The sequence below is a fragment of the Muscardinus avellanarius genome (genome assembly GCF_963383645.1).
Source record: "Muscardinus avellanarius genome assembly, chromosome: 5".
Taxonomy (NCBI): Eukaryota; Metazoa; Chordata; class Mammalia; order Rodentia; family Gliridae; genus Muscardinus; species Muscardinus avellanarius.
Window position 1 is genome coordinate 89303444 of NC_137790.1, and position 24999 is coordinate 89328442.

The following is a 24999-nucleotide window of genomic DNA, read 5'->3' on the forward strand; positions in this document are numbered from 1 at the left end:
TGCCCAGACCTCCTCCAGGCAGGGTGACACAGAAGGATGTCACAGTGAATGGTGGGGGCTCTGCTGGAGGCAAGTCCACCCCCAAAGCAGAGGCACGATGTGGTGGTGAGGGGGCCTGGGCTTACGTCATCTATGGTGTAGAGGCTGCATGTGCTTTCTCCTAATTCAGGAGCCCCAGGAGGGCCTGGCAGCAACGGCCATTCCCCTCAACCCCACATCTACCACACCTCACACAGCTGCCCTGGGTTCATGGGGGACCCAACAGGGCAGCCGAAGTGCCGCAGGAAGTCACGAGAGTTGGAGAGAGTACCCAGCACGCGGAAGCGGGCAGGGCTGTGGGGGTCGGTCACCAGCCCCTCGTGAGAGCTCTCTGGTGTGCGGACCGAGCACCACACCTGCGGGCCAGGACAGACACGGGACACATGGTGTCTAGTGTGGAGCTGGGCCACAGCCTTGGCCACAGCAGAGCCATCACAGGAATACAAGCTATCGCTGCCCCCGTCCCTCAGCTCAGGAGGCCTCGGGACACTGGAGGGAACTCAGCCAGGATTCAGCTCCAAGGAGGGTGCCCTCCTTCCCCAATTCCCCGGAGCCCTTCTAACGCTGCCTGAGACACTGGGTTGCCCAGGTGGTCGTGGCTGGGGAGAAGCAGAGCCCCTCAAGGCTGCACAGTACCTGTAGGAGGCCCTGCCCGAGTCCTCACTCTGCCACTTAACTTTATTCCTGAGCAGCCTTGAGCGAGCTATTTTGGATCCCCAAGCTCTGATTTCCTCCTGCATACCTGTCCCACGGAATATGGAAAGCATCAATGCCTGCTCTCACCCCTGCTCCCTCAAGTGGAGCAGCGCTGCCTTTGAGGCCTGTGAATAGTGCTCAAGGCTTCTTCCCTCCTCAAGCTGCTTTTGTGGGCTCTGGCAAGAGGCCTTCCCAACCCACCTCCCACATCCTAACTTTGGCCCCATTTCCCAGCCCTTTCCTACATGTTTCCTGTTTCTTCTAATGACATCCTCTGGAGAGGGGCACAGCCCAGGCCCCAGGGGCAATACCTGGGCAAATCCCACGAAGAAGAGCTGGTGGTTGGTGAGCCCCACGGCTGGTAGCCGCTGCTCCTCCCCGTGCTTGCTAAGCCACGCTCTGTAAGCCTGGGGGGAACAACGGGCAAGTCCTCCAGGGCCTGCCCACATCCCCCAGTCCCCTTCCACCCCTGCCGTGGGCCTCAGGCCACTCACGTTGTAGGCAGCCTTAAGGCCTCCGTTGTCGGCAATGTTCTCCCCCAGTGTCTGGCGGCCGTTGAGCCTCTCCCCATTGACCTGGTACTGGTTGTACTGTTCCTCCATGCAGGCCGTGTGGTTCCGGAAGGCTGCCAGTGACTCATTCTGCCACCAGGGCCGCAGATTCCCTTCTTTGTCATACTCACGCCCTGAGGAGAACCTACCTTTGTATCCCACCAAGATGACAGTTCGCCCCTTGGGGGCAGGAGAGCCCCCACCATTCCTGGTCCACAGACTCCAGTGACCCTAGGGCCTGCCTCCAACATCCCAACGCCTTGCAGGAGCTACTGGAAATGGCTAGGGGGTCAGACAACTCCATAGGCCCTACCTTGGTCATCAAAGGCATGTGTCAACTCGTGGCCCATCACCACACCAATACCACCAAAGTTCAGAGCCCTGGTAGGTGAGGAATGCCAAGTAAGGACATGGTAGGGTCACTTCTGAATCCCCACCTCAGCTCTGCTCCCAGATCACCTACAGGCTGGGGTCCCAGCAGCACCCAGCCTCTCCTGCCTAAGACTCACTTGGGGTGGTTGCGGGCATAGAAGGGGGCCTGCAGGATGCCAGCAGGGAAGACAATTTCATTCTTGGTTGGAAGATAGTAGGCATTCACCGTCTGGGGGGTCATACTCCACCTGGGGTGTGGAAAGGGAGAGGCTGGGGCTCCTGAGTCTCTGAATGCCCCTCCAGCTCAGCAGCCTTGCCCTACCTTCTGCCAGGGCCTGATGCCACCCTCTGTCCCCACCCTGGAAAGCTTTGCCAACTTCCCCTGAAGTCCCCAGTGCCTGTGGCCTCCCCATTCTCACTGGTCTCGGCTGGGGGGCTTGCGGAGCTGGTCAGCCATCACCTTAGCAGAGAAGTTGTACAAATTCAACATGTTTTGGAAGAAAGAATCTTCAGAGACTTCATACTATGGGAATGGTGGGAGGTAGAAAACAAGTGAGAACATGTTGGAGAAGATAAAAGTACCAGTTTGGCCACTAATTATCACCTCTCCCAGCCTCAGTTTCTTCAATGGTAAAATGGGAGTAAAAGGCAGGGGGTGTAGCTCAGTGGTAGAGCCCTTATCCAGCATGCATAAGGCTCTGGGTTCCAGACTCAGCACAGCAAAAACAAAACAAATGGAGTAAAATGTCTAATAAATGATACTGGGGATTAAACTCAGAGGTGTTCTACCTCCAAACTACATCCTTGTCTCTGTTTTGTTTATTTAGTTATTTTACTTTATTTTTTGTGGTACTGAGGATGGAACCCAGGGGCATTCTACCTCTGAGCTACACCCCCAAGTTCTAATTTTTTATTCTTTATTTTGAAACAGGGTCTCACTGAGTTGCAAAGGGTCTCACTTAAGTAGCTGAGGCTGTCCACGAACCACAGTCCTCCTGTTTCAGCCTCCCAAATGCTGGGATTACAAGCCTGCGCCACCACCATACCTTTTTTTTTGGGGGGAGGTCTGGGGATAGAACCCAGGGGGGCATTTGACCTCTGAGCTACACCCCCTGCCCAATTTTTTATTCTTTATTTTGAAACAGGGTCTCACTGAGTTGCAGAGGGCCTCGCTAAGTAGCTGAGGCTGTCTGTGAACCGCGATCCTCCGGTCTCAGCCTCCCAAATGCTGGGATTACAAACGTGCGCCACCACACTCGACTTTCACTAGGTTTCTGAGAGTCTTTCTACATTGTTGGTCATGAAGCATCCACCTGTCTCAACCTCCCTAGTACTGAGATTACAGGTGTGCACCACCATACCCGGATCCAATATTTAAATAATACTTATTGCCAGGTGCAGTGGCACACACCTGTAATCCCAGATACCTGGGAGGCTGAGGCAGAAGAATTGCAAGGTTTGAGGACAGCCTCAACAATTTAGTGAGAGCCTGTCTCACACACACAAAAAAAGTAAAAAGGGCTGGGTACGATATAGCTTAGTGGTAGAGAGCTTGTCAGGGATGTGCTAGACCCAGTACTAAAAAAAAAAAGTACTTTTTTTATTTTTGGTGGTACTGGGTATGGAACCCAGGGGCCTTCTACCTTCAGGCTACACTTCTACTCGGGCTACACTCCTAGACCTATTTTATATTTTATTTGGAAACAGGGTCTCTTAAGCCAGCTGCAGCTGGCTTTGAACCTGAGGGATCCTCCTGTCTCAGCCTCCCAAGCCCGGGATTACAAGCGTGTGCCACACGCTTGAGTATTTTTTAAACGTACTCGCCGGGCATGGTGGTGCACGCTTGTAATCCCCACGCTTGGGAGGCAGAGACAGGAGGATCGCGCAGGTTCGAAGCCAGACTTGCTGGCTTAAGAGATCCTTTTTCCAAATAAAAAACATATATAGAATAGGTCTGGGAGTGTAGCCTGAGGTAGAAGGGCTTCCAGGAACCCCAGTACCACCAAAATAAACAAACAAACAAACAAACAAACATACTTCTATCTTTCATTCTTACAACAATCCTTGTGAGGTAGGTACTAATGGGACCTCCATTTTTCAGATGAAGAAACTTGGGCCTGAAGAGGTCTTATCCAACGTTACTTATGTACGGGTAAAACATGATTTGACTTAGGCTTGACTCCAAATCCCTGATGGCATGTTATCACTATATTTTACTGTCATCTGGCTCAAAACCTGGCATAACACCAACACTTAAGCAATGTTAGCTGCCTGTATCTGCCTCTGAAAGAAGCAACAAGTACTGCCTTTTCTCCAGTGCTTGAGCCCGATCACTGAAACTAGAGAATAGGGTCCCCTCAGCGCTGAAGCCTAGCACTGTGAGCACAGGTACTCACCCCGTCATAAACATCGTCCAGCTCTTTGGGCTCCAGGATGAAGTCGGGGAAACCAATCATATCATAGATAGCATCTGCCTGAAAAGAACAGTTAAGGGTTTCCCTACCCAGCTCCCAGCAAAACTGTCTCTTCCATCCCCACCTCAAGATGGCGCCCCAACCATAGCCATAGCTCACTTTCTCCTTGGCTGCCTGCCGAGTCTTCTCATCCATCCAAACCAGCTGTCCCAGGGCCTCCTCGAAAGCTGACCGGATTTCGCTGATCATTCCCTCTGCCTGGGAGGGAGAGGCACAAGTCAGCTTCCTCCTGCATTTAACAATCCCTGCTCCCCCATCCAACACCGGGCCCCATCTCTGTCCCTCGAGGGGAGCCATGTGACCTTCTAGGTTCACCCAGAAAGGGTGAGAAGGAAAACCATGTGGGTGGCTTTTTTTTTTTTTTTTTTTTTTTTTTTGCGGGTCTGGGGATGGAATCCATTCGACCTCTGAGCTACACCCCCTGCCCTATTTTTTTTTTCTTCTTTATTTTGAAACCGGAGTTACAGAGGGCCTCACTAAGTAGCTGAGGCTGTCTGCGATCCTCCAGTCTCAGCCTCCCAAATGCTGGGATTACAAGCGTGAGCCACCATGCCCAGCTGTATTCTTCATTTTGAAACCGGGTCTTACTGAGTTGCAGAGAGCCTCACTCAGTAGCTGAGGCTGTCCGTGAACCGCAATCCTCTCTTCTCAGCCTCCCGAATGCTGGGATTACAAGAGTGCTGCACCACGCTCGGCTTGTGGGTGTCATTTTTTTCCCCTAATGAATGAACACTTATTCAATTAGTAATAAGTAAATTAAATTAATATTGTAATTTTTTTTTTTTTTGGTGGTACTGGGGTTCCTGGAAACCCTTCTACCTCCAGGCTACACTCCCAGACCTATTTTATACTTTCTGGTTTTTTTGTTTTGTTTTGTTTTGTTTTGCGGGTCTCCGGGTGGAACCCAGGGGCATTCAACCTCTGAGCTACACCTCCTCTCCTATTTTTTATTATTTATTTTGAAACTGGGTCTCACTGAGTTGCAGAGGGCCTAAGTAGCTGAGGCTGTCCGTGAACCGCAATTCTCAGGTCTCAGCCTCCTGAATGCTGGGATTACAAGCGTGCCCCACCACGCCTGGTCCTTATATACTTTCTTTTTATTTGGAAACAAGGTCTCTTAAACCAGCACGGCTGGCTTCGAACCTGCGTGATCCTCCTGTCTCTGCCTCCCAGGCGCAGGGATTACAAGCATGTGCCACCACACCTGGCTAATATTGTAATTTAATATAGAGCATTGATTATATCTGAATAGAAAACTTGGAAAACGGAGAAGAGTTAAATAAACCATTTATAAACCAGGCACTCATAGATAAACTTTTTTTTTTTTTTTTTTTTTTTTTACTTTTTGTGTGTGTATGGTACTGGGGATTGAACCCAAGGGATTCTACCTCTGAGACACACCTCTAAACCTATTTTATTTTTTATTTGGAAATAGTCTCACTAAATTGCAGAAGGCCTCACCAAGTTGCTATGGTTGGCTTGTGTGTGTGTGTGTGTGTGTGTGTGTGTGTGTGTTTGTGTGTGTGGTACTGGGGGATGGAACCCAGGGGCTTTCTACCTCCAGGCTACACCCCCAGCTCTATTTTATACTTTATTTGGAAACAGTCTCACTAAGTTGCAAAGAGCCTAAGTAAGTGAGCCTGGCTTCGAACCTGTGCCATCCTCCTGTCTCAGCCTCCCAAGCACTGGGATTACAAGAGTGTGTCACCACACCGGGCTGCCAAGGTTGGCTTTGAATCTATGATTCTCCTGTCTCAGCTTCCCAAGTACTAGGATTACAAATGTTCACTATCATTCCCGGCTCTCCCCAGTCCTATTTTTTTTTTTTTTAATTTTGAAACAAACAGGGTCTCACTAGGTTGATAAATCTACATGCTGAGGCTGTCATCGAACCTGTTATCCTGTCTCAGCCTTCCTAGTACAAGCATTTGCCACCACACCCAGATTTTTTTTTTTTTTTTTTTTTTTTTTTTTTTTTTTTTTTGCTGGTCTGGGGGGTGGAACCCAGAGGCATTCGACCTCCGAGATACAGCCCCTGCCCTATTTTTTATTCTTTATTTTGAAACTGGGTCTCACTGAGTTGCAGGGGCCTCACTATATAGCTGAGGCTGTCCATGAACCGCAATCCTCCTGTCTCAGCCTCCGGAATGCTGGGATTACAAGCGTGTGCCACCACGCCTGGCTTTTTTTTTTTTCTAACATTTTGATATGAATGTCTAGTGTTTTTTCTCTACCCAGATATACATATAAAATATGGAACTATATCATAAAACATATATTTTTGGCAATTGATTTTTTTCACTTAAAATATATCTTCAGGCCTGACATGGTGGAGCACGCTTGTAATCTCCAGGCTTGGGAGGCGGAGAAAGGAGGATCGCACTGGTTCGAAGCCAGCCTTACTAGCTTAAGAGACCCTGTTTCCAAATAAAACATAAAATAGGAGCTGGGCGTGGTGGCGCACGCTTGTAATCCCAGCATTCGGGAGGCTAAGACTGGAGGATCACAGTTTGCGGACAGCCTCATTTACTTACTGAGGCCCTCCGCAACTTAGTGAGACCCTGTTTCAAAATAAAGAATAAAAGCCGGGCGTGGTGGCGCACACTTGTAATCCCCGCGCTTGGGAGGCTGAGACAGTAGGATCACACAGGTTCGAAGCCAGCCTCAGTTTCTTAGTGAGGCTCTCAGCAACTTAGTGAGACCCTGTTTCAAAATAAAGAATAAAAGCCGGGCGTGGTGGCGCACACTTGTAATCCCCGCGCTTGGGAGGCTGAGACAGTAGGATCACACAGGTTCGAAGCCAGCCTCAGTTTCTTAGTGAGGCTCTCAGCAACTTAGTGAGACCCTGTTTCCAAATAAAATATAAAATAGGTCTGGGAGTATAGCCTGGAGGTAGAAAGCCTCTGGGTTCCATTCCCCAGCACCACCAAAAAACAAAAACAAAAACAAAAACAAATTATATATGTATGTATGTCTGGGAGTGTAGCTCAGAGGTAGAAGGGTTTCTAGGAACCCCAGTACCTCTATCTATCTATCTATCTATCTATCTATCTAGATATAGATATATCGATATATAGGTATATCTTCAATTTAAAGGCTGCCTTATGTGCCACAATTTGTTTTTCCTTTACCTTATGGTTTTTTGGGGGGGTGGGTACTGGGGATTGAACCCAGGGGCAGTCTACCTCTGAGCTCCACTCCCAGCACTATTTTATTTTTATTCTGAAACAGGGTCATGTTAGGTTGATGAGAGTTTCACTACTTATTGAGGCTGTCCTCAAACATGAGAGCCTCCTGTCTCAGCCTTCCAAGTACTGGGATTTACAGGCATGGGCTACCACACCCAACTCTTTTACCTTATGTTTAGACTTTTAAAACATTTAGATTTCCTCCTATTGTAAACAGCACTGTCATAGACATCCTTGTGGATGTTTTACGCATAACCATCGTTACAACCGAATAAAAAATCTTATGTTTTTTTCTAGTCAGTTATAGTGGCACACACCTGTAATCCTAATACTTGGAGAGCTGAGATAGGAGAATCACAGGTTCAAGATCAGCCTCAGCAACCTAGTGAGACTCTGTTCCAAGAAAACAAAACAAGCCAGGCATGGTGGCACACACTTGTAATCCCAGAACTTGGGAGGCTGAGACAGGAGGATCACAGTTCATGGCCAGCCTCAGTCATTTAGTGAGGCCTCTACAACTTAGTGAGATCCTGTTTCCAAATAAGAAATAAAATCAGAGCCGGGCGTGGTGGCACACGCTTGTAATCCCAGCATTCGGGAGGCTGAGACAGTAGGATCCGGGTTTGTGGACAGCCTCAGCTACTTAGTGATGCCCTTCGCAACTCAGAGAGACCCTGTTTCAAAATAAAGACTAAGCCAGGCGTGGTGGCGCACCCTTGTAATCCCTGCGCTTGGGAGGCTGAGACAGGAGGATCTCACAGGTTCAAAGCCAGTCTCAAGTACTTAGTGAGGCTCTCAGCAACTTAGTGAGACCCTGTTTCCAAATAAAATATAAAATAGGTCTGGGAGTAATGCCGGGCGTGGTGGCGCACGCTTGTAATACCCGCACTTGGGAGTCTTAGACAGGAGGATCGCACAGGTTCGAAGCCAGCCTCAGCTGGTTTAAGAGACCCCGTTTCCAAATAAAATACAAAATAGGTCAGAGAGTGTAGCCCAGAGGTAGAAGGCCCCTGGGTTCCATCCTCAGTACCACCAAAAAAAAAAAAAGATCTGGGAGTATAGCCTGGAGGTAGAAGGCCTTTGGGTTCTACCCCCAGTACCACTAAAAATAATAATAATAAATAATAAATAAATAATACATTTTAAAAACCAAAAAACAAAATAAAGACTAAAAATAGGGGCTGAGGGTGTAGCTTGGAGGTTGAATGCTTCTAGATCCCATCCCCAGTACCGCTATAAATATATAAATAAGTAAATAAATAAAATAATAAAGAATAAAAATTAGGGCTAGGAGTATAGCTAGGGGTAGAATGGCCCTGAATTCAATCCCCAGTACCACACACAAAAAAATTAAGGGCTGGTGGTATAGGTCAGAGGTAGAATTCCCCTAGGTTAGCCGGGCGTGGTGGCGCACACTTGTAATCCCCACGCTTGGGAGGCTGAGACAGGAGGATCGCACAGGTTCGAAGCCAGTCTCAGCTACTCAGTGAGGCTCTCAGCAACTTAGTGAGACCCTGTTTCCAAATAAAATATAAAATAGGTCTGGGAGTATAGCCTGGAGGTAGAAAGCCTCTGGGTTCCACCCCCAGTACCACCAAAAAAAAAAAAAAAAGAATTCCCCTGGGTTCAATCCCCAGTACCAAATATATGTGCATATAAATGTATACATAAATTATATATAATCTAAATTATACATATATTCTAATTATTTAGGTAATATAAGCTGTGTGTGGTGGTACTCTCTTATAACCCCCATACTTGGGAGGTTGAGACAGAAGGATTGCAGATTCATGGACAGCCTCAGCTACTCAGTGAGGCCCTTCACAACCGAGTGAGACTCTGTTTCAAAATAAAGAATAAAAATAGGTCTGCAGGTATAGCTTGGCGGTAGAATGTCCCTGGATTAAATCCCCAGTACTGCAAAAAAAAAAAAAAAAGTAATATGAACTCATAAAAACTTTGGAAAGTTGGGCATGGTGGCACACGCTTGTAATCCCAGCATTTGGGAGGCTGAGACAGTAGGATCGAGGTTCGCAGCCAGCCTCAGCTACTTAGTGAGACCCTGTTTCAAAATAAAGAATAAAGCCGGGCGTGGTGGCGCACGCTTGTAATCCCAGCACTTGGGAAGCTAAAACAGGAGGATCGCGCAGGTTCAAAGCCAGCCTCAGCTACTTAGTGAGGTCTCAGCAACTTAATGAGAACCTGTTTCCAAATAAAGTATAAAAAAAGGTCTGGGAATATAACCCGGAGGTAGAAAAGCCCCTGGGTTCCACCCCTTTATCTAATAATAATAATAATAATAATAATAATAATAATAATAAATAGGGCTGGAGGTGAAGCCCAGAGGTAGAAGGCCCCTGGGTTTCATCCTCAGTACCAAAAAAAAAAAAAAAAAGAAAGTTTTGGAGCTGGGTATGGTGGCATGTGTAATCCCAGGTCTTGGAAAGCTGAGACAGAAAGATTGCAGGTTCGAAGCCAGCCTTGACAATTTATGGAGGCCCTCCTCAACTTAATGAGACCCTGTTTCCAAATAAATAAAATGGGGCTAGGGGATTAGCTTAGAGGTAAAATGTCTCTGGATTAAATTGCTGATGCCACACACACACAAAAGAACCTTTGGAAAACTTTAAAGAACCAAAAAAATTTTTTTATAATCCCACTGTCCAAAGTAACCACTGTTTGTTATCTCTAGTTCCTTCTAGTTGTTTTTTTTTTTTTTTATAAGTACACACATATGAACAGTGAATTTTAAATAAAAAAAAGGGTAGTGTCAAGCCTGGAGACTCACAATTTCCTTGCTTTGTCGGTCAAACGTGGCCTTCACAAAGAGGGAGCCCAGAGCAAAGCCAAGGGCATCATCTGTGTTGGAGATACAGGTCTGCCACCGCGGCGTGCAGGACTGTAAAGCGACAAAGAGCAGGCCTCAGAGATAACTCCATCCTCTAGTCTGAGGGCCTCTCTCTGCCTCTGGGGCCCACCCTTCTCAGCTCTGGACAACAGAGGCCTGGGCTTGGGGTGTCATATCTCCTTCAGAATCCCAGAAAATGAAGGGGAGTATCTCAAATTCTGCTGACCCCAGCAGTGAAACTTGGTAGGAACACATGTGCTACCCATTCTATTTTCAGCACTCTCTTATGTTTCTAAGAGGCCCCATTGGAGTCCAGAATTTCTTTGCTCAGCTCTGCAACTCAGGTGTCTATCCAATCAGTCCCTCATGCCATCATCCCAGTTTCCTCCATCTCCCTAACCCACACCCAATTTATCACTAACTTCTACTAACTCTGCTTCATCATCTCTCCTGCCCACCCCATCGCCACTTCCCTGCCTCACAATACTGCCATCTCATACCTGAAGCTGCCTCCTGCGTAGACACTGATTCTGTTCTCATCCCTTTCCTGTCACTGTCCTCCGTCATCCATTTAGAAGCCAGAGAGATTATCTATGACATATCCCAACTGTGTTACTGCTCTTGTGTATTTACTCCATGGAAGAATCAAGGCAAGGTGTGTGTGTGTGTGTGTGTGTGTGTGTGTGTGTGTGTGTGATATTAGGAATTGAACCCAGCAGCATTCTACCTCTGAACTATACTCCTAGTCCTATTTCTTAGTTTTATTTTGAAACAGGGTCTCTGTAGGTAGATGAGAATCTCACTACTTGCTGAGCCTGTTTTCGAACCTGGGATCCTCTTGTCTCAGCCTCCCAAGTACTGAGATTACGGGCATGCCCCAACATGCCCAGCTAAGGCAAGACTTTTTAATATGACAGCCAGGTCCCTTCATGGATGCCCCATGCTTACCTCATAAACTTAGCTTCTCTGTTGCCCTGTTCTCAAATTCCTGCTAGAACACATGCAATCCACCAAGCTCCCCTTCCCTGAGTTTCTGAGGATTTGCACATGCTGTTCCTTTTGCCTGGGTGCCCTTCTCCCTTGCTTTCTTAATGAACTCATTCATCAAATGGCATCTTCTCAGAGAAATCTTTCCTAATGCCTTTCACACTGTTCCCCAGGTAAAGTATGCTGTCTCCACATCTGTCCTATAGTATAAAGGTCGTTCACTCAATAAGCACTTATCACCCCAAAATGTAATGCATTTGTTTACAAGTCTACTCCTTCCTCTTAACAGGGCGTTCTAAAATAAAGAATAGTATTTATTTTATAGGGTAGGTGCCTTACTTATATTAACTCAGTTAATCCTCATGACAACCCTGCAAGTTATTCCTGATCTACAACCAAAAAATGGAGTCAGAGGTTGGGGTGACATGCCCAAAGTCTCACAGGCTAAAAAATGGATGAGTTGGGTGGGACTGGAAGCCAGGATGGCTCGCTTCCAAATTCTGTGCTCCTAACCATGCACTTGGGCACCAGGAGACAAATGGTGCCTGATTCACTATAAGTGTGCAGCCCCAGCTGGGGGGATGTCAGAAGGTTGGGGCAGAGCTATAGAGCCCACCTTCTTGGTGCCATAGAGGGTCTCAAGCAGCTTTTCTTGTGCAGATTCAAAGCGTCGGTCCAGGCTGGAGGTTGTCTTCTGCACCAGGTTCCAGATCAGGTAATTATTCAGGACACTGACATTCACATCAGAAAACAAAGAAAGGGCTGGTGGGGTATATCCCTTACCCCCAACCAGTCTCCATGAACATGCAGGCAGCAGGAGTCCTGAGAGGCACATGTGGAAGCCATTCTAGAGCCCCTCTCTCACCCGGGATCACATATCCGCCCTTCTGTGGAAGTCAGCTGGGCACAAGATATGGGAATGGAGATCACCAATGGCACCTTGAAACCCTGGCCTGAAGGAAAAGCCTACAAACATTCTCAGTTGATGTCTGGAAAGTCCAGAGCCTTGTCAAATGCCACTCTGTGTGGTTGTGCCAGTTCACTGTGCCCAGTCCCTGCCAGAGACCTCCACACAGCCCTGAGTCCCACCCTCTGAACTCCGGGCTCCCTCCACCTTGGCTCTGTGCGGTTGATGAGCTCTGACACCTGCTGCAAGTAGTCAGTCCCATACACCACCACAGGCTCAGCATCACTCAACTCCAGTGGTGACAGCAAGAAAGACAGGAATTCAAGCCAGTCCACAGAGGGTGCCAGGGCCTGAGAGAGAGAGAGAGAGAGAGAGAGAGAGAGAGAGAGAGAGAAGATAATCCTCAGGCTTCCTTGCCTGCCCACTTGGCTTCCAGAAGACCCCTCCCCCACTGATATGCTGTAGCCTGGGAGGCTTTCCCATTGTCATGGCAACAGCTTGGGCTGCTTGGTGACTCCTTCCAGCAAAAATCTCTTTCCCGGGCCTGAGCACTACTCCGTGTGGGAGCCCAAGCACTTACTATTCAAGGAAATGTGTGATATTCAGCTGGGGCACAGATATTCAAATATTTTCAAAACAACTGATAAAATTCCACTCCCCTGACATCTCCCACATGCCTGGTGTCTCCTCCAGGACCTCCTCTTCCCTAACTTCTCCATAATTCAGCACTAAAAGGACTGATGCCTGGTAGGGCAGGTGTCTTAAGGGAAAATTCCCATATCCTGACTGTTGTTCAGATATCTCATCCAGGTTGCTATAATTTGTGTGTGTGTGTGTATGTGTGTGTGTGTGTGTGTGTGTGTGTGTGTGTTACGGGGGATGGAACCCAGGGGCATTCTACCTCAGAGCTATACCCCAGCCCTATTTTTTAGTTTTTTATTTTGAAACAGGGTCTCACTGAGTTCCAAAGAGCCTCACTAAGTAGCTAAGGCTGTCCACAAACCGTGATCCTCCTGTCTCAGCCTCCCCGATGCTGGGATTGCAAGCATGCGCCACCATGCCCAGCTCAAGTTGCTATAAATTTTTAACAAAATCTCTTTATGCATTCCTAGGCAGAAATATACCAAAGATACCATAGGATAGTCCTGTGAGAGGTGGCCTAAAATGGTCACCATTATTTCTTTCCAGGATATAAGTGGTATAGCTGGGAAGCTCAGAAAAGCAAGGAAATGAAAGGACTGTCCAATCCCGGCAGGGTGGCACACACTTGTAATATCAGCATTCAGGAGGCTAAACTAGGAGGATAGTGGTTCGTGGACAGCCTCAGCTACTTAGTGAAGCCCTTGCAACTCAGTGAGACCCTATTTCAAAATAAAGAATACAAAATAGGGCAGGGGGTGTAGCTCAGAGCTCGAATGCCCCTGAATTCCATCCCCAGACACGCAAAAAAAAAAAAAGAGCCAGGCGTGGTGGCGCACACTTATAATCCCAGTACTTGGGAGGCTGAGACAGGAGGACTGCACAGGTTAGAAGCAAGCTTCAGCTACTTAGTGAGGCTCTCAGCAACTTAGTGAGACCCTGTTTCCAAATAAAATATAAAATAGTATAAAATAGGTCTGGGAGTATAGCCGAAAGGTAGAAAAGCCCCTGGGGTTCCACCCCCAGTACCACAAAAGAAAAAAGAAAAATAAGAATAAAAATATAGGCCTGGGGGTGTAGCTCAGAGGTAGAATGCCCCTGAGTTCTATCCCTAGTACTGCAAGTAAAATAAAATAATAGGGCTGGGGTGTTGCTTGAGGTAGAATGCCCCTGGGTTCCATCCCCAGTGCCGCAAGAAAGAAAGGAAGGAGGGAAGGAAGGAAGGAAGGAAGGAAGGAACGAACGAACGAACTGTCCGTACTGGGAAGATGGCATGAAGGGAACCTGGGTGGTCTGCATCAGGCGCTGGCCCCTCCCAGACGTCTCCAGTCCCCTGCCTGCCCCACCTGCAGTTCTGAGATGCTCATCTTGTGATAGATCTTCTCCTCATCACGCCGCTGGTCCTGGGGTACTGTGATGTTGGCCAGATGTGTCTCCAGCTCCAGTACCTGCTGCATCTGCTCCCGGGTGGATGTCGGCTGCCCACCCAGTAGCATCCCCAGCTCTTCCATGTAGTCCAAGTAGGCAGTAAGCACCTGTAAAGGCCCAAGTCACCTTCAGAGCCAGCAACAAGTCCATCCTGATGTTGCAAGACTCTGTTCTGGCCCCTACCTCTGCCCACTATCTCTTCTGCTTGCTCCTCTTTCTAGAAGAGCTCCTCTTTCTGGGTGACCCTTTTCAATTCTTTTTTTTTTTTTTTTTTTTTTTGTGGCACAGGGGTGGAACCCAGGGGCTTTTCTACCTCTCTGGGCTATACTCCCAGACCTATTTTATACTTTATTTGGAAACAGGGTCTCACTAAGTTGCTGAGAGCCTCACTAAAGTAGCTGAGGCTGGCTTCGTACCTGTGCACTCCTCCTGTCTCAGTCTCCCAAGTGCCACGATTACAAGTGTGCACCACCACGCCCAGCCGCTGCCGCCGCTGCCTTCCCCTCCTCCTCCTCCTCCTCCTCCTTCTTCTTTTTTGGTGGTGGTACTGGGGTTCCTGGAAACCCTTCTACCTTTGGGCTACACTCCCAGACCTATTTTTTATATTTTTTTATTTGGAAACAGGGTCTCTTAGACTGGCTTCAAAGCTGCACAATCCTGTCTCCGCCTCCGGGGATTACAAGAGTGTGCCACCACGCCCAGCTTCTTCTTCTCCTTCTTTTTTTTTTTTTTTTTTTTTTTTTTGCGGGTTTAGGGATGGAACCCAGGGGCATTCGACCTCCGAGCTATACCCCCTGCCCTATTTTTTATTTGATTTTGAAACCAGGTCTCACTGAGTTGCAGAGGGCCTCACTAAGTAGCTGAGGCTGCCCGCGAACTGTGATCCTCAGGTCTCAGCCTCCCAAATGCTGGGATTACAAGCATGCGCCACCACGCACGGTGCTCCTCCTCTTCTTCTTCTTCTTCTTCTTCTTCTTCTTCTTCTTCTTCTTCTTCTTCTTCTTCTTCTTCTCCTCCTCCTCCTCCTCCTCCTCCTCCTCCTCCTCCTCCTCCTCCTCCTCCTTCTTCTTCTTTTTTTGAGTACTGGGGATGGAACCCAGGGGCATTCTGCCTCCAAGCTACACTCCAACTCTTTTTTTTTTTTATTATTTTGAAACAGGGTCTCACTGAGTTTCAAAGGGCCTCACTAAGTAGCTGATGCTGTCCACGAACAGCGACCCTCCTGTCTCAGCCTCCCAAATGCTGGGATTATAAGCATGTGCCACCATGCCCGGTTCACCCCGTTTCAATTCTGACACAGTCCTTACCTGTCTCTTCTGTCTTGCTTATTTATCTGTGCACTTGTTTATCGTCTTCTTCCCCCAGGAGAGCATACTCAAGTTACAGCAGCTGTTCACCACTGTATCCCAAGGGCCATAAACAGGGCCAAGTTGGTATTCTAAATATTTGTCTAGTGAATGGCCCTGGGGATGGAACCCAAGGGCATTCGACCTCCAAGCTACAACCCCTGCCCTATTTTTTTTTATTCTTTATTTTGAAACAGGGTTTCACTAAGTTGTGGAGGGCCTCACTAAGTATATGAGGCTGTCCATGAACCGTGATCCTCTGGTCTCAGCCTCCCAAATGCTGGGATTACAAGCATGAGGCACCACGCCTGGGTGGAACCCAGCCTTTCTACCTCCAAGCTATACTCCCAGACCTATTTTTTATATATATTTTATTTGGAAACAGGGTTTCACTAAGTTGCCCAGAGCCTCACTAAGTAACTGAGGCTGGCTTCGAACCTATGCGATCCTCCTGTCTCAGCCTCCCAAGTGTGGAGATTATAAGCGTGTGCCACCACACCCAGCTTTTGTTTTGCTTTTTGATACTGGGGGTTGAACCCAGAGACAGTCTACCTCCAAGCTACACACTCAGCCCTATTTTTTTTTCCTCAGTCCTGGGGATGAAACCCAGGGGCATTCTACCTCCTCGCTACACCCCCAGCCAGAATTTTTATTCTTTATTTTGAAATAGGGTTTTACTGAGTTGCAGAGGGCCTCACTAAGTAGCTGAGGCTGGCAGCAAACCGAGATCCTCCTGCCTCAGCCTCCCAAATGCTGGGATTAAAAGCATGCACCCCCACACCCGGCCCTCAGCCCTATTTTATTTTTTAATTTTGAAAGAGGGTCCCTCTAAGTTGCTGAGGCTGATCTCAAACCTATGATCCTCCTGTCTCTGCCTCTCAAGTACTGGGATTACAGGTGTACACTACTGCACCTAGCTTTGCTTTGCTTTCTTCTTCTTCTTCTTTTTTTTTTTTTTCTTCTTCTTCTTTTGGTACTGGGGATTGAACCCAGGGACATTCTACCTCCAAGCTATACTCCCAGCCCTATTTTTATTTATTTTTTATTTTTTGCAGTACTGGGGATGGAACCCAGGGGCATTCTACCTCTGAGCTATACCCCCAGACCCATTTTTTATTCTTTATTTTGAAACAGGGTCTCAGTGAGTTCCAAACAGCTTCACTAAGTAGCTGAGGCTGTCTGTGAACCGAGATCCTCCTGTCTCAGCTGTAAATGCTGGGATTACAAGCTTGCACCACCACGCCCAGCTTTTGTCTAGGTTTTAAAGGAGATACCTCTCTGCCTCTGGCTCCCTTCCTCTCTCCATGACCCCACTGGACTTTCACAGCTGCCCACTGGTTTCTCATAGAGAAGGTGCCCAGGTCCCTTAAACTCACATATCCAAAAAAAAGAGGCTGCTACACACTGAATATTTGCTGCATGCAGGAGCATAAACTTGCAGCTCCAGACCCCAGACCCATATGAGCTGCAGGCCCTTTTAAAGATGAGGAACTAGCCTCTGGGAGATCAGTCACCTTGAACCTAGTAGCAGAGAGGAGGCCAAAATCCAGGCCTGGTTCCCAAGTCTCTCCTTTTCCTGTGACATCACACTGTGTCGTCTTCTTCTTCAACATACACTAAATAGTTCTTCCCGATTCTCTAAGGATCCCTCCATTCCACCATCACTCATACTTCTAGCGTCAATCACCTTTACCTCTTCTAAAATCCAGTCACCAGCTACTCATGATTCTGACTTGATTACGTCTTTTGCTACCTGGGCTTCCTAACATTCCTTCTGCTGACGCCTCACTTGGGCCTTACTGACTCAGCCTGGAATACTGCAGAGATTCCTAACTCATCTCCAGGCTCCTTCCCTTGCAGCTGCTTGTCAAGTCCCTGCACAGCTCACGGCCTCCCTCCCTGTCCTAGAGCATGCAAAGGCTCTCTCCTTAGTGAGGGTTTCAAGATGCCCTCCATTAACAGTCCCTGACCACCTTTCCAGCCTCCCATCTGCTTTGAGCACCACATCTTGGCAAACTGAATCCCTTACCATGGTCCAAACACACCTTTCCTCTTCAACACTCTTATTTAATTTGTCATTTCTACCCAGCATGCCCGCATCTGCTCCTATGAATTCAATAGAGCCTGGGTTAAATACAATGTCCACAGGAAACTTTCTCTGGATACCTGAGGGTTTCTTTCTTTCTTTCTCTCTTTCTTTTTTCTTTCTTTCTTTCCTTGGATTGAACCCAGGGGCATTCTACCTCTGAGCTACACCCCCAGCCCTATTTTTCATTCTATTTTGAAACAGGGCCTCACTAAATTGCTAAGGCTGGTTGCAAGCCTGCAATCCTCCTATTTTAGCCTCCCACGTACTGGGATTACTAGCATTTGCCCCCACATCTAGCTCAGAGGTCCTTTTTTGAGCCTATTCTTGGCTATCTAGGTCCACAAGCAATAGTAAAAGCTGCCAGGCATTGTAGTACACACCTGTAATCCCAGTACGTGGGAGGACGAGACAGGAGGATTGTGAGTTCAAGACCAGCCTCAGCAGTTTAGCAAGACTCTCAGCAATCTAAGGAGACCCTGTTTCAAGACAAAAAAATAAAAGGGTTGGGGGTGTAGCTCAGAGGTAGAATGCCTCTGGGTTCAATTCCCAATACCACAAAAAACAAACAAACAAACAAACAAACAAACATATAGCCAAGTGTGGTGGTGCAAACTATAATCCCAGTACTTGAGAGGCTGAGACAGGAGGATTACAGGTTTACAGCCAGCCTCAGTTACTTAGTGAGACCCTTGCAATTTAGTGAGACCCTGCTTCAAAATAAAGTCTAAAAAAAAATAGGGCTGGGGGTATAGCTTGGAGGTAGAATGTCCCTGGGTTCAACCCTTAGTATCACACTCACATACAAATAATCCCTTATAATTATTATTTATCTTATAATTTCCTCCACTGCATCTAGCACATAGAAGGTACCTATATGTTTTCCCTGAAAAAAAAAAAAAGGAGGAGGAGAAGGAAGGAAGGGTAGTTGGGCTCATTAGGTGGCAGGATAGTTTGCCTTCCCCACTCTGACTCTGAGCAAAAAGAAAAGTATTCAGGGGCCAGTCCAGCTCAGCAAGAGGAGAGGAATGCTCATTCTGAGTGTGCTTCTTACTTTCTCATTGGCGGTGCTGTTCAAGTAGTAATCTCGAGAGGGCAGAAAGAGCCCAGACTGGTCCACCTGCAATAGCATGGGAAGAAGGTAAGTCTCCCTTTCCCCTGGAACCCGGACGCCTGTGCAGGGGAGAGGAGTCTGGGCTCAGCGAAGGGTCCATGAATCCCTCCCCACCCTTTCCAGCCAAGCACCTGGATGACATTGCTGTTGGAACTCTTAGAGTCGGCACTGACATAGACGGTGAAGAACGGGGTGGCCCTGTAGGTCCCTGCTACTGCCTTTAGCACCTCCATGAAGTTGTCCTGGTCCCAGGGCCCCGTAATGTTCCAACCACCGATCTGAGTAGAGATCATAAATGGCGCCTCTGACACAGGCCCCCCATAGCTTTCGTGGGCCACACCCTCTCCCGTAGCCTATCCTACCTTGTCAATGAGGTCACGCAGTGGCTGGGCTCCCAGCTCCTCGATGCGCTCCACCTGCAGGCAGGACAGGTAAAAGTGCTGTGTCTTCCGCTCAGCTTCACTGCTGGAGTTGAAAGTGGTGTTCTCTGTAGGCAGAGCAGAGTCCAGGTGCAATTAGGTTAACTGCTGAGGGAGAGTCCCTGTGCCTCGCTTGTCCCTCTCTTTGCCCCAGTCAGTGAGCAATCCTTCTAATGTGGATCTAAGAAGACTGAAGCAGATAATTGTGGCTTTTTCTCCCCTCTCCATGGAGACCCTCAAAGATATCTAAGCACTACAGGATCCTGGTGCCTACCACCCCTCAAGAGTGCAGGGAGGAGCCCTCAGGATCTGCCCTTCAAGCCATCTCTGCTTCTCAGGAACCCCGGCTCTCTGCATGCTCTCCCTCAAGAGTGTATACAAGGAAATCCACCCTCTTCTTCACTTTTACCGAGTACCTAAGTGCCAGGTCCTCCCTGTATAGGACATGAAGCATGTACTTGGGACCACACCTCCCTGACAGCCCCACTCACCGAGCAGGTGCTTCAGTATGGCCTGGTTCTGGTCCCAGAGGCTGTTGAAGGTGTTCCAGCGAGAACGCCCATCGGGGAGGGGGTTCCTCCGAATCCACCCTCCGCAGGAGAACTGGTAAAAGTCCTCACAGGGGCTCACCCCTCGATCCAGAGACTCTAGGATTTTTCCAGCCACTCGGATGCAGGCCTCTGTGAGGCAGGTGCTATGGGATGGGTCTGTGGCAGGGGACATGGCCAGAGGGGGATAAGAGACTGTCAGTTAACTTGGGAGAGGCAAACCCTTTGGAAGGGCTGGATGGCTGGAAAGGCTGGCTCCAACCAGAGAAAATTTTAGAGGCTCTTCAGCCTCCAGTGATCCCAGAATGAGAAGGGGTGGTGACAGGTGTGGGGCCCACCTACCGTTGTGGTACTGGACACCCAGGGCCACAAGGCAGCCCAGAAGCAGCGCAGCCAGCAGTAAAGAGACACCTGTCAAGACCAGCTCCAGCTGGGTGTGTGCGCCTAAGAGTTGTCTGGTCCCCTTTCGGAATCCCACCTGGGGAACACAGTGGGACAAAGAGCTATTAAACAGCAGGGGACAGTTGAGACTGCAGAAGCACTCCTAGAGGGTGAAGGCTCAGGCGGCTTCCAAAGCCAGGGAGCAAAGAAACTACTGGGTTTAACCCTGGGTCCAGGGGCAACGAGACAAGCAAAGCTGAGCCCTGAGCCTGTTTTGTGCAACGTCATGGCTTAGAATCGCCTCGCCACAGTCCCAGTGCAGAGGCCAGAGATGGAACAGAGACCGGGGCAGGTGACCCTCCAGAACAGCCCAGAGCTCCTGGGTGTGCCAGGGTTGCGCCACGGCTGGGGCCTGGTGAGAAAGGGGGAACCCCCTTGCCCACCTCCAAGGTGTCCGGGGAGGCCCCGCCCTCTACGGGGGTCTCTGGCGCGTCGTCATCCCGAAGCGTGGCCCGTTTGTATTCCACCATCTGCCAGACAGTCCCGGGCGGGCGGCAACCGAGGTCAGGCGGAGAGATGATGCCCGCGGCCCTGCCCCAGTACCCCTCGCCCAGAGGACCCCTTCCCGCCAGCCGTGAGGGCCCCTCCCCATCTGCTGGGTTCTGGGCCTGGGGTGCTCTCTCACACCGTCCCCAAATCCCACAAGCAGCCCTACCTCCCAGAGCCCGAGCCCTCGCCGGCCTGTCCCGCCCTGTGGCTCCGGCCGACCTTTCCGCCTCGTTCCCCCTCCGCCCGGTCCTCTCCCCCAGCCGGGGAGGGGGCACTCACGTTGCCGCCGCCGCCCAGCTCCTGAAGCGCGACATTCATGGTGAATCGGGCCGGGCGGCGCCTCAGGGCTCCCGGAGGCTGACCCCTTCCCGGGCCGCGGCGCGGACGCCCGGCCCGGCCCCGCCACGGTGCGCCATCACCGCCGCCGCCGCCGCGGCCCCCGCTCGGCCGCCGGCCCCTCCCCCGCGGCGCGCCCGGGCTGGGGGGGGGGCGGCTGCTCCCGCCCGCCACGCAGGGGACCCCCGCGCCTCCGCGCTTCAGCGTCCGATCCCTAGCTCGGGAGCGCCCTCCTGCCAGCCACAGTTTCCTTTCCCTGACCCACCCCCAATCCCTGCTCATATTCTATGGCCCAATTCTCAAAAATGTAGGCCTTCCCCAACCCCGTTAAAGACCTTAGAGAAGTCACGCCCTCCGGAGCACATCCCCAGTCGTTGCACAGCCCTTCCTCAACGAGTACAGAGGCTCCGGCAGCCCACCCCCATGCAGGCGTGCACGGCACAGCTACACTCGAGAGGACACAGGCCGACCGAGGGACGCGACCCGCACAGGGTCCCGCACAGGGTCCCGCACAGGGTCCCGCACACAGGCACCGCGCGCTGCGTACTCACGGTGGCCCGGAGCCAAGGCGCACTGCTGCGGGCACGCACCGCGGGGCACGCCGAGCACAGGGTCCGCGCACGGCCCGCACGACGCCGCTCTCACAAGTGGCTTCAAGACCGCACTTTTACTCTCCAAGATAACTGCTGTCATCAGATCATGTCATAAACGGAGGGTTACAGATGGTGACAAGTTGGCAGGGAAAAAAACAGCCATGCACAGATATTTAAAGAAAAGACGTGCTAACACTTCTAACTTGGGGAAAGCAAACGATTTTATTTGGGAGGTTTACAAGAGAGAAAAAAAACCAAGCAATATTTAACTGAAATGCAATAGTGTGGCGGCCGTGCATCTGCCATCTGCCTTCCATATTGTCAGTCCTTAATCAGGCCTGGTGTTGTTACAGTAGCTTCACTGAAGATGCCTAGTGTTTTTTACAATTAGGGAGAGAGAGAGCCAGTCCTCCTTTTTCCTGCCCCCTCTACCAAGAAAATACAAGAGTTTGACCCCGGTAGGCTTGAAGTGGTAGCAAATACATAATCCATTTCCTGACTCTCACCTCATCTCTCAGACATCTTGCTGCAAGTGGTTCCAGCATGAGATATTCTTGAGGCTGAGAGGGTGGATGATGAATGGATTAGGCTGAGAAGTGTTGGATTGCTTTCTTAGTCATTTTCCCACCTCCAGACTGCATGTTCTCAAACAGGAGGCAGTACAGTGTAACAAGTTGAAAGACTCTGGATTCACACTTAGTTTCCCCATCCACCCCCCCCCCCCCAAGTACTGGGGACGGAAGCCAGGGAAATTCTACCTCTGGGCTACACCCTCAGCCCTACTTTTTATTTTTTTTAATTATTCTTTATTTTGAAACAGGGTCTCATTGAGTTGCAAAGGGCCTCACTAAGTAGCTGAGGCTGTCGGTGAACCTGAAACCTCCTGTCTTGGCCTCTCAACTGTTAGGATTAGCCGGGCGGGCGTGGTGGCGCACGCTTGTAACCCCAGCATTCAGGAGGCTGAAACTGGAGGATCGCAGTTCGCTGGCAGCCTCAGCTACTTAGTGAGGCCCTCCACAACTTAGTTAGACCCTGTTTCAAAGTAAAGAATAAAAAATAGGGCAGGGGGTGTAGCTTGGAGGTCAAATGCCCCTGCGTTCCATCCCTAGACCGGCAAAAAAAAAAACCAAAAAAAAAAAAAAAACAAAACTAGGATTACAGGCATGCGCCACCACACCTGGCTTTCCCATGTTTAAAATGGAATTAAAAATAGTACCTACTCCAAGGAGTGGTTCTGGTCTGGATCCCAGGGACTTGGGAGGCTGAGGCAGGAAGCTAGCAGGTTTGAGGCCAGCCTTGGCAACTTAGTGAAACACTGTTTCAAAATAAAAAGGGCTGGAGAGGTAGCTCAGTGCCAAAGTGCCCTTGGATTCCCTCTCTAGTAACACACACACACACACACACACACACACACACACACACACACACTCTGTAGTTCTGAGAATTAAAGACTTTAATTCAGACAGTGCATGGCACATACAGAGTACTTGTGTTGTTATTTTTATTTTATTCAAGTCATTATCACTCAAACTCTATACCTAGATGGGAATTTAAGTCTGAAAGAAGAGCTGGACACATTGGTACATACCTGTAATACCAGTAGTTGGGAGGCTGAGATAGAAAGCTCATAGGTTTGAGGCCAGACTCAGCAGTTTAGCAAGACTCTCAGAAATTTAGTGAGACCCTGCTTCAAAATAATAAAAAGGGCTGGGGGTGCAGCTCAGAGGTAAACTGCCCCTGGGTTCAATCTCTAAAAAAAAAAAAACAAAAAAACAGCCTGAAAGAAGCTTCTGTTTCTCAGATGGTAGATGAGGCAGATGGCTACTAGGTTAGCCCAAAGTTCCCTGAGCAAGGAGCTTTCACTTTTAGCCAAACTGGATTCTGAATCAACAAGGCCTTGGGAAATCTACTTCTGACAATCCTGGCATTGTCCATGTTCACTCTGATGACAATGTGGCATCACAGCACCCTCCAACGCCAAGACAAGACCACAAAAAAAAAAAAAGAAAAAAAGTCAATATGACTGCATCTATATATATATACACACACACACTTTTTTTTTTTTTTTTTTTTTTTTTTTTGCGGTACTGGGGATGGAACCCAGGGGCATTCTACCTCTGAGCCACACCCCTAGCCCTGTTTTTTTTATTCTTTATTTTGAAACAGGATCTCACTGAGTTGTGAAGAGCCTCACTAAGTAGCTGAGGCTGGCCGTGAACTGCGATCCTCCTGTCTCAGCCTCCCAAATGCTGGCATTATAAGCGTGTGCTACCACACCCAGCGCGCTCTCTCTCTCTCTCTCTCTCTCTCTATATATATATATATATATATATATATATATATATATATATGTGTGTGTGTGTATTTTATTAATTTTTTTTTTTTTGGTGGTACTGGGAGTGGAACGCAGAGCCTTTCTACCTCTGGGCTATACTCCCAGACCTATTTTATATTTTATTTGGAAATAGGGTCTCACTAAGTTGCTGAGAGCCTCACTAAGTAGCTGAGGCTGGCTTTGAACCTGTGTGATCCTCCGTCTCAGCCTCCCAAGCGTAGGGATACAAGTGTGTGCCACCACGCCCAACTTTTATTCATTATTTTGAAACAAAGTCTCTCTAAGTTGTTGAGGGCCTCACAAAGTAGCTGAAGCTATCTGCAAACCTGAGATCCTCCTATCTCAACCTCTCAAGTATTGGGAATACAAGCCTACGCCACCACACCTGGCTTATCAGCATCTTTTATTTATTTATTTTTATTTATTTTAATTTTTTTAATTTTCTTTTTTATTGGTGCACTGTATTCATACATCATAATGGGATAAAAAAAAAAAACTTTTGTAGACATACATGCACACATCGCCCAATTAGCCCCTACCCGATCCCCACCCCGTTCCCTCCCCATCCCTCCTTCCCATGCTTGGCTTAGTGGTTGACATCTAGTATTATAGCAATTTATCCAAAATTAACAATGATAATCTCACATAACAGTTTCATTTGTCTATCAGCATCTTTTAAATAGAATGAGTCCAGCTGGGCATGGTGGTACAAGCTTGGAATCCCAATACTTGGGAGGTTGAGACAGGAGGATCATTGGTTTGTGGACAGCCTCAGCTACTTAGTGAGGTTCTCTGCAACTTAGTGAGACCCTGTTTTGAAATAAAGAATAAAAAATAGGGCTGGCCGGACGTGGTGGCACACACTTGTAATCCCCGCGCTTGGGAGGCGGAGACAGGAGGATTGCGCAGGTTCCTAGCCAGCCGAGCTGGTTTGAGAGACCCTGTTTCAAAAAATATATATATAAAAATAGGTCTGGGAGTGTGGCCCAGAGGTAGAAGGGCTTCCAGGAACCCCAGTACCACCAAAAAAAAAAAAAAAAAAATAGGGCTGGGGGTGTACCCCAGAGGTAGAATGCCTGGGTTCCATCCCCAGTACCGTAATGAATAAATAAATAAATAAATAAAATAAATAGAATGAGTCCTGGAAATAACCCTCATGATAC

The 24999-nt window shown here is 48.7% G+C and overlaps 1 protein-coding gene across 3 annotated transcripts; it reads right to left on the reverse strand.

Annotated features, from left to right (window-relative positions):
* Nucleotides 1-218: 218 nt before the first annotated feature.
* LOC308263325 (endothelin-converting enzyme 2) lies at nt 219-20890 on the reverse strand (the record flags this gene model as incomplete). Of its 3 annotated transcripts, none has more annotated exons than XM_080696308.1 (19): nt 219-395; nt 1047-1142; nt 1230-1420; nt 1600-1667; nt 1796-1906; nt 2078-2181; nt 4055-4132; nt 4232-4330; nt 10109-10219; nt 11772-11886; nt 12270-12412; nt 14048-14236; nt 18616-18681; nt 18807-18953; nt 19038-19162; nt 19586-19801; nt 19985-20120; nt 20467-20553; nt 20855-20890. In XM_080696308.1, the coding sequence occupies 19 exons, from the start codon at nt 20888-20890 to the stop codon at nt 219-221; spliced, it is 2295 nt and encodes a 764-aa protein (XP_080552434.1). The 3 variants fall into 3 exon arrangements, with proteins under 3 accessions (XP_080552434.1, XP_080552433.1, XP_080552435.1); XM_080696307.1 differs by having other exon boundaries at nt 20852-20890; XM_080696309.1 differs by lacking the exon at nt 20467-20553 and having other exon boundaries at nt 20852-20890.
* Nucleotides 20891-24999: the final 4109 nt, after the last annotated feature.